The sequence below is a fragment of the Phaenicophaeus curvirostris genome, chromosome 1 (genome assembly GCF_032191515.1).
Source record: "Phaenicophaeus curvirostris isolate KB17595 chromosome 1, BPBGC_Pcur_1.0, whole genome shotgun sequence".
NCBI classification, from domain to species: domain Eukaryota; kingdom Metazoa; phylum Chordata; class Aves; order Cuculiformes; family Cuculidae; genus Phaenicophaeus; species Phaenicophaeus curvirostris.
This window is the reverse complement of record NC_091392.1, coordinates 143,949,767-143,964,096: the sequence shown is the minus strand read 5'-3', so window position 1 is coordinate 143,964,096 and position 14,330 is coordinate 143,949,767. Positions and strand designations below refer to the sequence as shown.

General features: G+C 41.1%; 1 protein-coding gene across 1 annotated transcript in view; it reads right to left on the bottom strand.

Moving 5' to 3' along the window:
- Nucleotides 1-14,029, bottom strand: part of MRPS9 (mitochondrial ribosomal protein S9) — a 35,633-nt gene extending 21,604 nt beyond the window's left edge. Inside the window, exons 1-2 of the mRNA XM_069876797.1 lie at nt 13,964-14,029; nt 5,022-5,201 (exon numbers count right to left, since the gene is read on the bottom strand). Coding sequence (XP_069732898.1) covers nt 5,022-5,201; nt 13,964-14,014 — 231 coding nt within the window. The 5' untranslated portion in view covers nt 14,015-14,029. The remainder of the gene's footprint in view (nt 1-5,021; nt 5,202-13,963) is intronic.
- Between the last annotated feature and the right edge of the window lie 301 nt (nt 14,030-14,330).

Below are 14,330 nucleotides of genomic sequence, written 5' to 3'. Positions count from 1 at the left end.
CTCTTCATTGTGCAGGTTGCACATGCTAACTTCTGATCTTCCTTCCCTTCCTACCTATCTACTAGCCAAAAAGTTTTGTTCGCTCACTTTCTTGAACATCAGAGACTAACTGAATCAAACAAACAAGTTCAGCTAGGCCAGTAAGGATTACTTTTTATTTTCTTTTTTTTAATGTCTTGAAAAATTAAGAATTCTGTACTTGAATTCAAACAGAGTTGACTGAGTCATACTGGAACAAGGGGAAGATCATCGAGACAGTCAGGTCCTTAAATAGCTCACCACAACCAGGAGAGGTTTGGCAGGGCAAACTGATCTTGCCCAAGTTTCTTCCCACACTTTTCTTGAATCTACAGCTCAAACACAAAACATTCCACTAGTTTTCATTGTTCAAATCCCAAGCAAAGATAGTTATTTCAGTAACAGCCAGTGAGGAAAGGTATTTTGTAGAAAAAAAGGAAAGAAAAAGAAGAAAAACAAAAAGAAAAAACCCTCCACCCTGGTTTCCCTTGCAGCAGCTTCCTTTTTGGCAGAGGGCTCAAGAATTCAGCTCATACATTTTTAAATACACATGAAACGTTAATCAACAACACATGGAGGTGAGAAGTGACACTTCATGCCATAACGTTTTAAAAAAATGCCTGAGCAATGGCTGTTTCAGCTTCTTCTACCGCTTGACTTGATCACACCAGAGCCACTTCCCTTCTTAAACCTTGCCTCCTGAATCCCGTTATTTTGCCATGGTACTTCAGCATTTCTTAGACTGAGATGTTTGCTGGAACAGCTGGTTTTCCTTTCAGCCACACCTGCTGTATTCTTTACAAGTTTCCAGCATCAAAAATCCAGAATATCTGGAGTAGAACCAAGAAAGAAACAAAAATGGGCCATTAAATATTAACTCTGAAATAACTTTTTTATTTAGCAAGACAGAAAAGGTTAACAAAAAAAAAGTATCAGTGTCATCCCTAAGTTTATCTTGTAAAACAAAATCCTCCTCCAACAACTAACTACTAAAATTTACTTAAAACACTGCAATCATTTGTCACTGTTTACCTAAAGCTGAATTCTAGCTTGGACAGAAAGAAATTTCAAGTTCAGGGTCACATATAATTTCAAACCTATCACTTAGAAAAGCACAACCCACTAGCATTATATGAAAAAAACCCACCTTCTTTTAATATCACATTATTTTTATATTAATCATTTTCAAAACAAAAAGTAATGTCTTTCCCAGAGTTTGCAGAGGAAAAAAAAAGCAAAAAACCTGTTGAAATAAACAGTCATTATTTCTACCTTCATTCCAACTTTTCAAAACACTTAATAGTGTTAAAAAGAGTAAAAAAAAAAAATAAATATGGCAGTCATCAGTTCAGATGGACTTCGATGCAGAAGTAAGAAAACACTGATGCAGTTTGGCACCACTGGAAAAAAATAGTTGAAAGAAGTATTCCAGCTTCAACTATGAAAAAAACGATACAAAATCAATATTTCTTGTAAGGACAATGCTGGACAACACGTTCTTGCCAACAACAAAGTTCAGAAATACATTTTGCTCTGAACAACATTTCATATATTTCACATATGCCGATATTCACTCATTCCTAATCCTTTGTGTCGCTAAAATTTGAATGTTATTTAGAAATCAGATGTGGTGATTTTAAAAACAATTGAGTACAACCTATTTTTTATTAAAGAAGTCTTACTTCATTGAAAGAAACAGCACTCTATGAGGAATTAAGTTTTTCCATGTTTAGCGTTTTCATGGTTAACAGCCTTACTGGTAGTTTTGCACAAATACATATCCTAGTGAAGATAAAACATATATTTTTCATTCAAATTATTCTATCTGCTTGACAACAATTTATTAGTTCATAAGGCAGACAACAAGAGAAAACTAACACATTTCTCGCTTTTGAGTTTTACTAACTCTCATAGGGAAAAAGTCTGGCTTTATGATGAGCTCGTATCAGGGATAGCATTTTAGTGACTGCATAAAAATGAATAATAAAAATACTGACATATAAATAGGTCATGAAGATTAAAATGTTCTCATTGTATTAATCTTACTTAGATTTCTGTGCTTTAAAGTAGAGTATCACAGAACTGACAGTGGAAAATGAAGGTGGGCTGTTTACCACAACCACAAGATAAAGTTAAATCACAAAATAGAAGGATTACAGACTCAACCAGGGAAAAGCACTAGGTCAGGACTGCAATCTCTATTAATTAGGTATCCCAGCTGGGCAGTGGGTATGCAGCTGTTAACTTGATCAATGACTTACCTAAATGTCATCTCTACTGATTCGCTTATAAATTACCAGCAAGTGAGACTAATGTACAGGTGCTAATTTATTTAAACTGTTCTCTACAGTTCTACATAGCTTTATAAACTGCATCTGGCACCTAATGTTAGCTGTCAGTTGTACTTAGACATGCCTGTCCTAACGACTCTGTTCATTAGAAATGAGCACAAATTATGAAATATTGTGAAAAATGATACATCAAATGGAATGGGCAAAGCAAATCAATTAGAGAAACTTCATAGCACATATTCACACATAGGAGAATAAAACATCCTAGGTTCACAGTGAGGTCTATAATACCAATTAAAAAGCAATTGGTAGACTTCTGCAGAGTTATATATCAATTTGCTGGATTTTTTTTTCTCCTCCAGAAATACAGTTGTAATGCACAGCTTAACTTTTCATTCCTAAATAAAAGCATCAGTAAGAGGCAATTCTGCTTTCACAACATCCAGAAGGATTAGCAAGTAAGTCAACTTATTTTCCTGTTTAAAACTTCACAAGGTTTAGCTTTTATTAAACTATACCTAAAACTCCAGTGAAGTAACAGAATCCTGTGATGTCTTACTTTCAAAATACACTGCACAGACTGATTAACAGTACAAGACATGGAGGTATATAAACACTAATCAGGAAGAGTTATTACTGTTTGAAATGTAAAGCTTGATAATTCTCCTGCCAGTGCTTAAGCAGCTTTTTTATTTTTGTAACAGAAATTTAATTATGCATAGCTGACACTATTACACTTTCTCAGTATTTTCCAATGCCCAACTGAATAGGAAAAAAATTAAACATACACCACATCTACTTGGTTTCACCAAACAAAACACTACTATTTCAGCTCCACTTCTCCATCTTTTCAGATACGGTCTGCAAAAGCACTCCTGTACTTGTCACCTGCATTGCATTTGTAAAAGCTAATTTCCAGAATGAATCAGCTTTTACTAATGATGGAGCTCGGTTAATTTTGTGCAATCACATTGCTGTGGATTTGTAAAGAAGAAACCACTACTTAGACAAGGTTATTTTCCATTCCTTGCAGTCTTGCTGTCTGCAAACCTTCCCCCTAGACCCTATAATGGAAGGGAGACAAACAGCAGATGAATGCATTTGCCTACCATTAACTTTTTGGGCAAATTCAACTATTAGCATCACTGTCATACTGTACTAACATGGTAGGTGTTCTGATGGCAGGTCTGTGCACAAATACTTTACAAGAATGTAACTGAAAGAGATAAAGGTCATTAAAGGTAAGAAAAAATACCTGAAAAATCCCAGAAAAGGAAATCCTATAGTCTGTACAGAAATAAGAAAGTCAATGTAAAGAAACAGGCTGCTATTCTTGCTAACCCAGGTGTCTCAATGAATACTTTTACAGTTGACAGGACCTACTTTACACTGAGACTGTAAAGGTCTCTCCATTGGCATTTGTCTGTAGAAAAAGAAAGTAATATCTATGATTCTGAAAGAAAGTAGTCGCAGTATCAGTGCACAGCCTTGCACTCATAAAGTTTGATTTCCTACAGATTTGTGACTTCAAGTCAAGTTCCCTTATGGATTTTCTGATAGGTGATAAGACTCAAGCCTCATTTCAGCCTTTTTCTCAGCAGGCCATTAACTGCGGTTCTCCTCTCTACCTTGCTGTCTATTTTCAGAGAAGTTTTCAGAACTTAACTTTGAAGCCTGTCAAATGTGTTTGAAATCAGTCTGTATCACCACCTACAGATGTCGTTGTCTTTCTTGGCATAAACACAGTGTCAAGACCTCTTATGTGGACACAGATATGTTGACAAAATTTTGCCACTGAGAAAGGCAACAATTTTTTCCCTCTGTAAAAACCAAACCACACATACCTCTCTTTTGGCACACAGCACATTACTACATTGACCCTAAGGGCTCTGCTACTACACTGTGCTGCCATGGCTCTAGCAATAGTGTTACTGCTGCGCAGAGAAAGCTTCAGACATGAGACTTCACGCAGTTTCACCTAAGAGTGAATGTCACCAAATGACATTTCTTCTCCCTACTTCTGATCTGTGATAAAATAAGACAGAAATGACAGATGTGAAAACCAGGTGGGACATTAAAAAAAAAATATCCATGCAAGGAACCATTTTTCTGAAAGGCAGCATATCTAATACAAGAGCCTAAATGACATGGAGGCAGAGAAGGCCACCCATCTGTCAGTTGTCAGATGGAATAGCAATAAAAGAGTATGTTTGGAGCTACTGATATGAGCTTAAATTCACATCTACATTAAAATCCCTAAGCTAAATCAGAGTGTTAGTTGCAAAACATCCTTTAAAATCTAATTTGCATTACCAGCAACCACAGTATCACAGAAGAAAACCTGACCTAAATATACACAGCAGGTCAAATTGTAGGTAAATGTTTCGAAGTGCTACATAAACCCTTACGGTGCCTCTTACAACCTCAGATCAAGGGGATTATCCATTAGGACTTTCTAAAAGAACCTACTGTGCTTTGGCAAGATATGGTATACAGCTCTATACTGTGATGTCTGACCTCACACGGTAGCAGGGGTAGAATCTCTATTCACAGTCACAGTTGCAACGTTTGCAATGTATAGCAGCATTCTTTCTTATTCTGACAGTTTGATTAAAATTCACAGAGAGCTGAGGGGCTCATGCTGAAGTAAAGTGCTTTCAATATCTGAAACTCTACAGTAAATTACTTCTCCAACAGAGCAACTGTACTTACATCAATATCCTCTTGGGTAAAAGTTTCTGGATCTTCTCCCATCATGTTGGCTAAATGTCTCTTTCCTAGGTTGAACTCTTCAATCTGTTTTTTAATAAATGCCTCCGTGTACTTTTCAGGTCCTGAGGCTCCTACATTTCTCTTCCGCAACGCTGTAGTGGTATAGATTAGCCTTAATGCCTAAAATAAAAAAAAAAGTGAGATTTATTTTATTTTTTTGGCATAGTGAAGTCTAAATAAAATGAATATTATAACAAGCCATTCATACCTGTAACAAGATTCAACAAATTATTGTAATAAGCTAGAAAAGGCAGAACTACTTCTGAAACCATCTTCTTCCAACTGTTTAATGCCCATAAACAGATAAAAATGTTCAACTTTTAGAACGTGTTTATACATAACAATCAATTCAGAAGATTTTTTTGATAGAAAGAAATGTAGCATTGTATGTCAGGAACTTCCAGCAAAAGCAAAACACAGCACTCATGAACAGATGCAGTCTTAAAGAAATGAAAAAAATTATCAGCAAATAAGCAGGTTTTGCATTCATCTAAGGGCATCCCATATTGAAGATAATGATGTATGAGAAGAATCTATAGGACAACTTCTCTAGTGGCTTTCAGAAGCATGTGGCTGCACAAACAGTGCTAAAGGCTCTGGAGCACTCCTCTCTTGTTCACATTGCTGGAATGGTTCTTAAACTATTTCACCATCTCAGGCAGAATGATTATAAACTTAGCAAGGATGTTCTCATCAACAAATACTACTGAGCACTGTCCCAGCTCAGAACTCTTAGCTCATAAAACAGTTACTGTTTGATGTTTGTAGGATACAGGTTTGTTTTTTCTTTCATCAAGACAATCAGTAGTTAAGATGACTAATTTCAGTCAAGTTCTGCCAGACTAACAGCAGCATGACCGACAGAACTGTAGTGTTCCAGGCCTGGCCTAGTGACAATATAATGCACTATTTTGTCTTTCCAGCATCAGTATTAACAAAGCCCTCTGCAGCTTAACCGTTCTACAGACTGAATGAGAACTGATTATTTGTATGGTCTTCTGTGGGCAGGAGGAGGAAATCACAAGAAAAAGGGTATGTAGGACAGAAAAACAAAGACAAATAATCACTTCTGAATCAGAAAAACACCCAGCTCTGTTCACCAGATAGTCCCCTGATACACTTCTCTCCAGCCTCTTCAACATGCCACAGCTTCGTTTTATGAGCAGACAGTGCAGTTTCACAAGGCAGATCAAGCCCATCTTACAGTCCATCCATGGTAGCATTCTTTCCTTCACTCACCTTGTGCCATCTCTGGCACTTGGACTCTTCTACAAACCAGCTCAGCTCCCTGAATATGGCAGAACACTAATTCCTGCTTCCTCCCAACAAGTAGGCAGGTCTCTCCTGAGCTGGTAAGTCCAAGCAATTCAGAGAATCACAGAACAGTTTGAGTCTGAAGGTACCTTAAAGATCATCTAATTGCAAACCCCCTGCCTTGGGCAAGGATACATCCCACTAGATCAGGCTGCCCAAGGCCCCATCCAGCTTGGCCTTGAACATCTCCAGGGATGAGGCAGCCACAGCTACTCTGGGCAACCTGTGCCAGTCCCTCACCACTCTTATGGTGAAGAAATCCCTCCTTATGCCTAGTCTAAATCTGCCCCTCTCCAGTTTATACCCATTCCCCCTTGTCCTTGCTAGGTTTTGCATATTGAAGCCTGAGACAGCCATGGACAGATAAATTGATCGTGAACAGCTTTACATATGTGGAGCCTATTGGATGCGTTGGACCATTTGAACCTAGGCTGCCTGATGTCCAGAACATCAACTGGGCTTTGTGAAACTATAAGAAAAGCTGCGTTTCATTTCCTGTTCATGTAGGGCTTGAACATGTAATAAAGAATACACAAAGCTTCTAGTCACAGGAGAAGTTTGTATAACCTCACTCGTGTTACTAACAGAAGGTGGAAGTTCGATCCACTTTTGTGTTTGCCTTGGAAATATATCCATGTAATCTTGTTTTGATTAAATGCGTATGTTTGCATTGTATCATTGTGGTCATAACTGGGTTTGAGGATTACTTTTGTATTAGTTACGGGATGATTGTGAGTATTTTATGCTATTCACATTAGCTTAACTTAGAATGGTAAAATACATCAAAATACTCAGCATGTCTAAATTGTATTCTGGAGGAGACAGTTCCCATGACTTGCAGAACATTTAATGATTTCAAATGCTAGCTTTATTCTGTTCCTTATAGTAAGAACCCTAACTCGTTCCCTCTGTTGTGTGTGTTTGTGTTTTAATGTTCAGGTAAAGGCAAACTAAGACTGCAGCTGTAGAAGCAGCAGAGGGAAGTTAATAATTTCCTCAAAGAAACAAAGGTGACTTTTCCTCTTCTTTCTTCCTCACAGTTGAATGGTTCAGCCACATTCTCATGTCAACTTTGGCTCTTTTCAGAACCTTCTGTGACAAGTAGTGCCCATCAGGGGCCTGTACTGGGACCGATGCTGTTTAATATCTTCATCAATGATACTGGCAGCAAGATTGAGTGCACCCTCAGAAAGTTTGCCGATGACATCAAGCTGAGTGGTGTAGTTATCACACCAGAAGGACAGGATGTCATCCAGAGGGACCTGGACAAGCAGGAGGAGTGAGCCCATGAAAACCTCATGAGGTTCAACAACACCAAGTGCAAGCTCCTACACCTGGGTCAGAGCAATCCACCTTTTGAATACATAATGAGGGATGATTTGATTGAGAGCAGCCCTACAGAGAAGGACTTGGGGGTGCTCATTGACAAGAAGCTTGACATGAGCTGGCAATGTGTGCTTGCAGACCAGAAGGCCAACTGAATCCTGGGCTGCATCAAAAGAAGCATGGCCAGCAGGTTGAGGGAGGTGATTCTGCCCCTCTGCTCTGCTCTTTTGAGACCCCACCTGGAGTATTGCATCCAGTTCTGCAATCCTCAAGATAAGAAGGATATGGAACTGTTGGAATGGGTCCAGAGGAGGGCTACAAAGATGATCAGAGGGCTAGAGCACATCTAATATGAGGACAGGCTGAGAGTTGGGGCTGTTCAGTCTGGAGAAGAGAAGGCTCTGAGGAGACCTTACAGCAACCTTCCAGAACATAAAGGGGGCGTACAAGAAAGCTGGGGAGGGACTTTTTACAAAGGCATATAGTGACAGGACAAGGGGGAATGGGTATAAACTGGAGAGAGGCAGATTTAGACTAGACATAAGGAAGAAATTCTTCACTGTGAGAGTGGTGAGGCATTGGAACAGGTTGCCCAGGGAAGCTGTGGCTGCCCCCTCCCTGGAAGTGTTCAAGGCCAGGTTGGATGGGACCTTGAGCAGCATGATCTAGTGGGATGTGTTCCTGCCCAAGGCAGGGGGATTTGAATTAAATGATCTTTAAGGTCCCTTCAAAATCAAACCATTCTGTGACTGAATACCAAAATTACATGAGATAGAAAAACTGACCCTCTCTGCTCTTACAACCTGACATAATGACACAACCCCTCAAGGCACATACCTCAGAAAGGTAACTGAAAGGTACACTGAAATATACAGAATTAAAAGAAAAATAATCAAAATTTTAAATGTACACATTTTCCACAGGCAAGGCTCTGGTGATTTCCTTAGAAAGCATTAAGAAAAGCAGAGGTATCTCTGCATATTTTCTATTATTCTCTCCTAGTCACTCCTTAGGAAAGAATTCAATTCATCTTCTGTTTTATTTGTCTTAATAGTAACTAATTATTTGCAATTCTTGTTAATGAACATATGATTCCTTATTACTTGGCCCAAAATTGCTTTCTCTCTGCTATGTTTTAAACATGATACTTTTAAAAAGATTGCTCTTATTCCTGTCAATTTCTATTGTAATTTTCTCATTTTCATCTTCCTTCCCTCAAGCTATTCATATTCTTCCCTAGTTTCAATTCGTCACTAATCAAAAGTCCCTGGACACACAAACTGTTCATAATTAGAAAACAGCCTCTTATGCAAATTAATATCTATTGTATTGGGTACCTCTTCTGGGATAAGAGTTGTATTTCACGGGTGGTACAGGCAGGAACTGCAGAGCACAGCTAAATGCTTCTGGCATTTCAGTCAAACAAGAAAGCATGCTCCTCTACTTTTCAGAGGAAACCACAGCAGTTTGCATGCACTTCTTATACAGTTCATAAAGCATTACTGCAGACAGCAGCCTCACCATTATTTAAATAATAATAATGGTTACTAACAGTACTCCTGAAATAACAGATTCTTCCACTAGGACAGAAGAGAAGGGAAAGCTTTTACTTCTAGACACAGCTGCTGGGTATTAATCCTCCCTTCCTGAATCCTTCCCAATAAACCTAGCATTAAAACAGTTCAACAAATCCTGATTTTCCAGGAAGATGGTAAACTTACAGAAAATCAGCTTATGTAATAATTTTCCTTAAGGAAAAAAAAATCATTTTCAGGCAACTTCAACTTCCTTGGCCTATTTTTTCCAAGAAGAGGACCTCTTTGTTTACTCTCGTCCCATTAATTTTACTTCACTGGAGTTACATGGATATAAAAACAACATGCACCGCTAACATAGGAATCAAGCTTCCTGTACTTTTGGAATGGGAAGAAAGGGAAAGCAGAGTCAGAAGGCCTGAATTAAAGAGAAGATATTGTCTATTTTACAACTTGATGACACAGTTGCAGAGGCAGAAGCAGACACCAAATGATATGGCATACATGCAGTTGCACTATTTCCATCTCACTTACATGCTTTAAGCTGGCAGACCTTAACCATCTCCTCTTCCAAAACCACACAGCTCATAACTTTTCAGTACAAATCTGTTTATCTTTGGGATACAACTTCACTAGCAGGTTCAGAGGTGGAGCTGTAGAACCACATCAGCATGAGGGCTAAAGTTGCCCTGTGTCCATCACTCCAATTGCTGGCATGTTAGTGCTCCTGAACCCAGCAAACATGCAAAATACCAAAGGCAGTCCTGTGGTCACCCATTGTACAAGAAAAAGTATGTATCATATAGTGATATAGACAACATAAATGCTCGGATCCATCCTGAGTTTCTAAAGAATGACTTTTTTGTTCAATATGTGAGTTTGGACTTCCTAGTGTGTTGCTTTACAAAAATGTGGTTTAATTTATTTACGTAAACAATATTTACATAATCTCAGATTTCAGTTGGCCTATGAACAATTCAGGTGACCCAGCATCAGGTTTATGATTCAATAGCATTTTATAGAACACATCAGAAAGTATCACAAGTTGTCAGGAAATACGCATAAGTGATTCAGTATTACTCTTTATACCCGATTTGACAAAGTATTTAATCAGAAGAAACTTTTTCTCAAAATGAAGTTTCATAACAGAGAACCATAAAACTGCATCTCCCTTACCCAGAAAATCTACGTTCTGAAGGTATTCAACCAAATCTACATACTGAGTTTTGCTTACACATACTAAGGAAATAAAGGATAGCTCTAAATGTATAGATACATGGCAGGTGTCAGACCTGCTTAACAAGGAACTGAATTTAATTTCTGGTTGTTTTGAGGCACAAGTTATCAAATACTAACAGGCTCTTCAACTCTAGGTTATTTAACAACTGCAGAAAAAGCTACTCCTTTCCAAACATGAAGTTGTAAAAGACTGTCACCAAAGCGGTATGATTTCTTTCTGATACTGGTACATCCACAGTGATTCAGGTGACTGTCAGTAACTAAGTTTGGTCATTTTTTTTCTTTATAAGTTGCACGAAATCTCTGGTTTAGGTATTAGAAGAATAGGAAACTAAATCTATTGTTCAGTCAAAGCTAAGGGAACTGGGATTACAAAGTTTGCCTCTCATTTCCTCCCACAAAGCAAGACACAAAAAAACCCCCAGAAATTAAACTCCTTCCCCTACTAGAGAAGAAGTAATGAACTAAACTCCAGCAAGGGATTTTTAGTACAGGTGTCATAAAAAAGTTCCATAACAGTACGGACAGGTAAGTGCTTGATGTAAGAAATGGTTACAGCAAGTAATAGCAAGGGAACATCAACTCACTGCCCTGTCCTCAATAACAGCCAGTTTCAGAGACACAAGCAGTGGACAAACAAACACTGATAATTTTCCCAAGATTATTCCTCAGTTTCCAGCAAACTGCACTTCAAAGACATATTGATATTTTGGTTTTAACAGTTCTCAGTGGAATTCCCTTCCAAGTTTCTTAACTTGCTTTTTGTATTCACGTAAACACTTAGTATCCTGAACACCCTCATCCAAGAGTTCCATAGGTTAGCCACACCTAATGGAAAGAAGACTCTCTTAAGTTTCCTGGGCCCTGCCTCCCATTAGTTTCCTTCATACCCTTTGGCTCACAGACAGTTAGAAACAAGATGATTTGTAAATATAGCTATAGGCTTAGGAACTGATCCCATCTTTACAGGTGAGAGGAGTAGAAATGACGTCTCAAGGCCCCTTCCAGCTCTACCTTCTACAGTGACTCCTCCTTTGAGATCACTTCCTCATTTACAATACAAATAGTTTTCAGCTCAAGCTTGAGCAGGTGCCTGGCCAGGAAAACTAAGTTACTGCCATAATCCTTTGATATAGGATAACCAAAACAACACAAATTACTCTAATTGAAAACTGTATCCAGCGTTAGAACATTTTGAGCCTTACTCTTTTTTTCATTCCTGAGGTATCTTATGCATCTGTATTTCTGACTGCTGTGTAAATAACTACCCACACAGGCACCATTTCTTTATCCCTAATGGGTAAAGTTAATCTAGAAGTAATCAATATAAGCAGTTCAAATTGCTCCTCCTAGTATTACCTATCACTTCCTTACTGCATCCATCTTCTGTTACCCCAAGGTTTGGTTTAGTTCAATCACCAAACAGTTCTTCAGACCTTATTATACTAAATTACTTTGTAACTCTGAAAATGTTACTAGCATGCTTTTTATCCATTTGTTAGTCACTGATTTTATACACATATATACACATATATATATATTTAAACACACACACATAGATGTCTTAAATATCACCCCACCAACACAGTGGCAGTCCTCAACATTGGCAGCAACTAAGCTTTTTAATTAATCAGCAATCTGCTGGACAACAGCATCTCTCAAAACAAGCAGGTAATTCTGTTTGATCAAATTTTACCACACTAGCAGAGCGCATTTCCCTCTCCATCGCAGGAATCTGAAGACTTCATTACATCCTTCCCTTCTCTGTTGTCTTTGGTTAATACATGGCACTGTTAATCCCAGCAAGTTTATAGAACCATAGAGCTGGAAGGGACCCAACAAGGATTGAGCCCAACTTCCATCCCTGCACAGGACTACCCCAACATTCACATCATGTATTCAAGGGCCTTGTCCAAATGCTTCTTGAATATTGTCAGGCTTGGTGCCACGATTGCCTCCCTGGGGTGGGGGGCCATGCCAGTGCTCCACTATCATCAGGGTGAATAATCTTTTCCTAATGCCCAACCTAAACCTCTGCTGGCACATCTTCCTGCCATTCCCTTGGATCCTATCATTGGTTGCCAGAGAGATCAGCACCTGCTCATCCTCCTTCCCTTGTGAGAAAGCAGTAAACTGTCGCCCCTCAGTCTCCTCTTTTTCAGGCTGAGCAGACCAAGAGACTTTAGCTGTTCCTCATACAGCTTCCCCTCTAAACACTTCACCAACTTTGTGGCCTCCTCTGGAACAGGTCCAGAGGAAGGCCTGGAAGATGATCAGGGGCTGGAGCACCTCTGCTATGAGGACAGGCCAAGAGAGCTGGGGCTGCTAAGCATACAAAAGGCTGAACAACTATAAAGGAGACCTTGTAGCAGCCTTTCAGAACCTGAAGGGGGCTACAGGAAAGCTGGTGACGGACTTTTTACAAAGGCATGGAGTGATAGGACAAAGGGAAATGCTTTAAATTGGAGAGGGGAAGATTTAGATTAGACATAAGGGAGGAACTCTTTATAATAGGGGTGGTGAGGCACTGGCACAGGTTGCTCAGGGAAGCTGTGGATACCCCCTCTCCCTGGAAGTGCTCAAGGCCAGGTTGGATGGGGCCTTAAACATCACCAGATTACAACCCCATGCCATGCGCAGGGATGCCTCCTGCTGAAAAGGGGTTGGAATCAGATGACCTTTAAGGTCCCTTCCAACCTAGAATCATAGAATCACAGAACAGTTTGGGCTGGAAGGGACGTTAAAGATCATCTAGTTCCAACCACCCTGCCATAGGCAGAGTCAATTCCCACTACACCAGGCTGCCCAAGGCCCCATCCAAGCTAGCCTTGAACACCTCCAGGGCCGGGGCAGCCACAGCTTCCCTGGGCAACTTGTGCCAGTGCCTCACCACTCTCATGCTGAAGAAATCCCTCCTTATATCTAGCCTAAATCTGCCCCTCTCCAGTTGATACACATTCCCCCTCGTCCTATCACCACAAGCCTTTGTGAACAGCCCCTCCCCAGCTTTCCTGCAGCCCCTTCAGGTACTGGAAGGTCGCTACAAGATCTCCTCAGAGCCTCCGCTTCTCCAGGATGAACAAGCCCAACTCTCTCAGCCTGTCCTCGTACGGGAGGTGCTCCGGCCCTCTGATCATCTTTGTAGCCTCCTCTGGACCCGTTCCAACAGTTCCATATCCTTCTTATGTTGAGGATTCCAAAACCGGACGCAGCACTCCAGATGAGGTCTCACAAGCGCAGAACATCGGTGCGGAATCGCCTCCCTCGCCCTGCTGGCCACGGGACGCGGCCCAGGACACGGTCGGCCTTGCGGGCTGCCAGCACCTAAACCACCCCACGACCCCAGCAGCTCCGCATCCTTCTCGCCCCGCGGCTCTTTAACGCGCGGGGGCTCTAACCGCGCTCCCCCCCTGCCCGGGTTCTCGAGGGGCCGCTCCCCGCCCCAGCAGGGCCCGGCCCGGCGCTCACCTGGGCTCGCGGCCCGCCCAGCCGCAGCGCGCGCCCCACGGCCGCCGCCATGCTCCGCCCGGCCCGCCCGCAGAGGGCACCGCGCCGCGCGGATCCTCGTCGGCGCCGCCCATTGGCCCCGGAGGGAAAGGGGGCGGGGTCAGGGCTGCGCGTGCGCCGCCGGGCGCGCGCCCGGGGCGGGTTGCAGGGGGCGGGTTGCAGGGGGCGGGGTGTGGCGGGTGTTCCGGGGGTGCGGGATCTCGTGGGGGCGTTAGGTTGGGAAAGGCTTTTGAGATCCTCAGCTGCAGCCGTACCTGTCCACTGCCAAATCGTATCCCCAAACACCTCGTCTACCCGGCTTTTAAACACTTCCAGGGATGGCGACTCG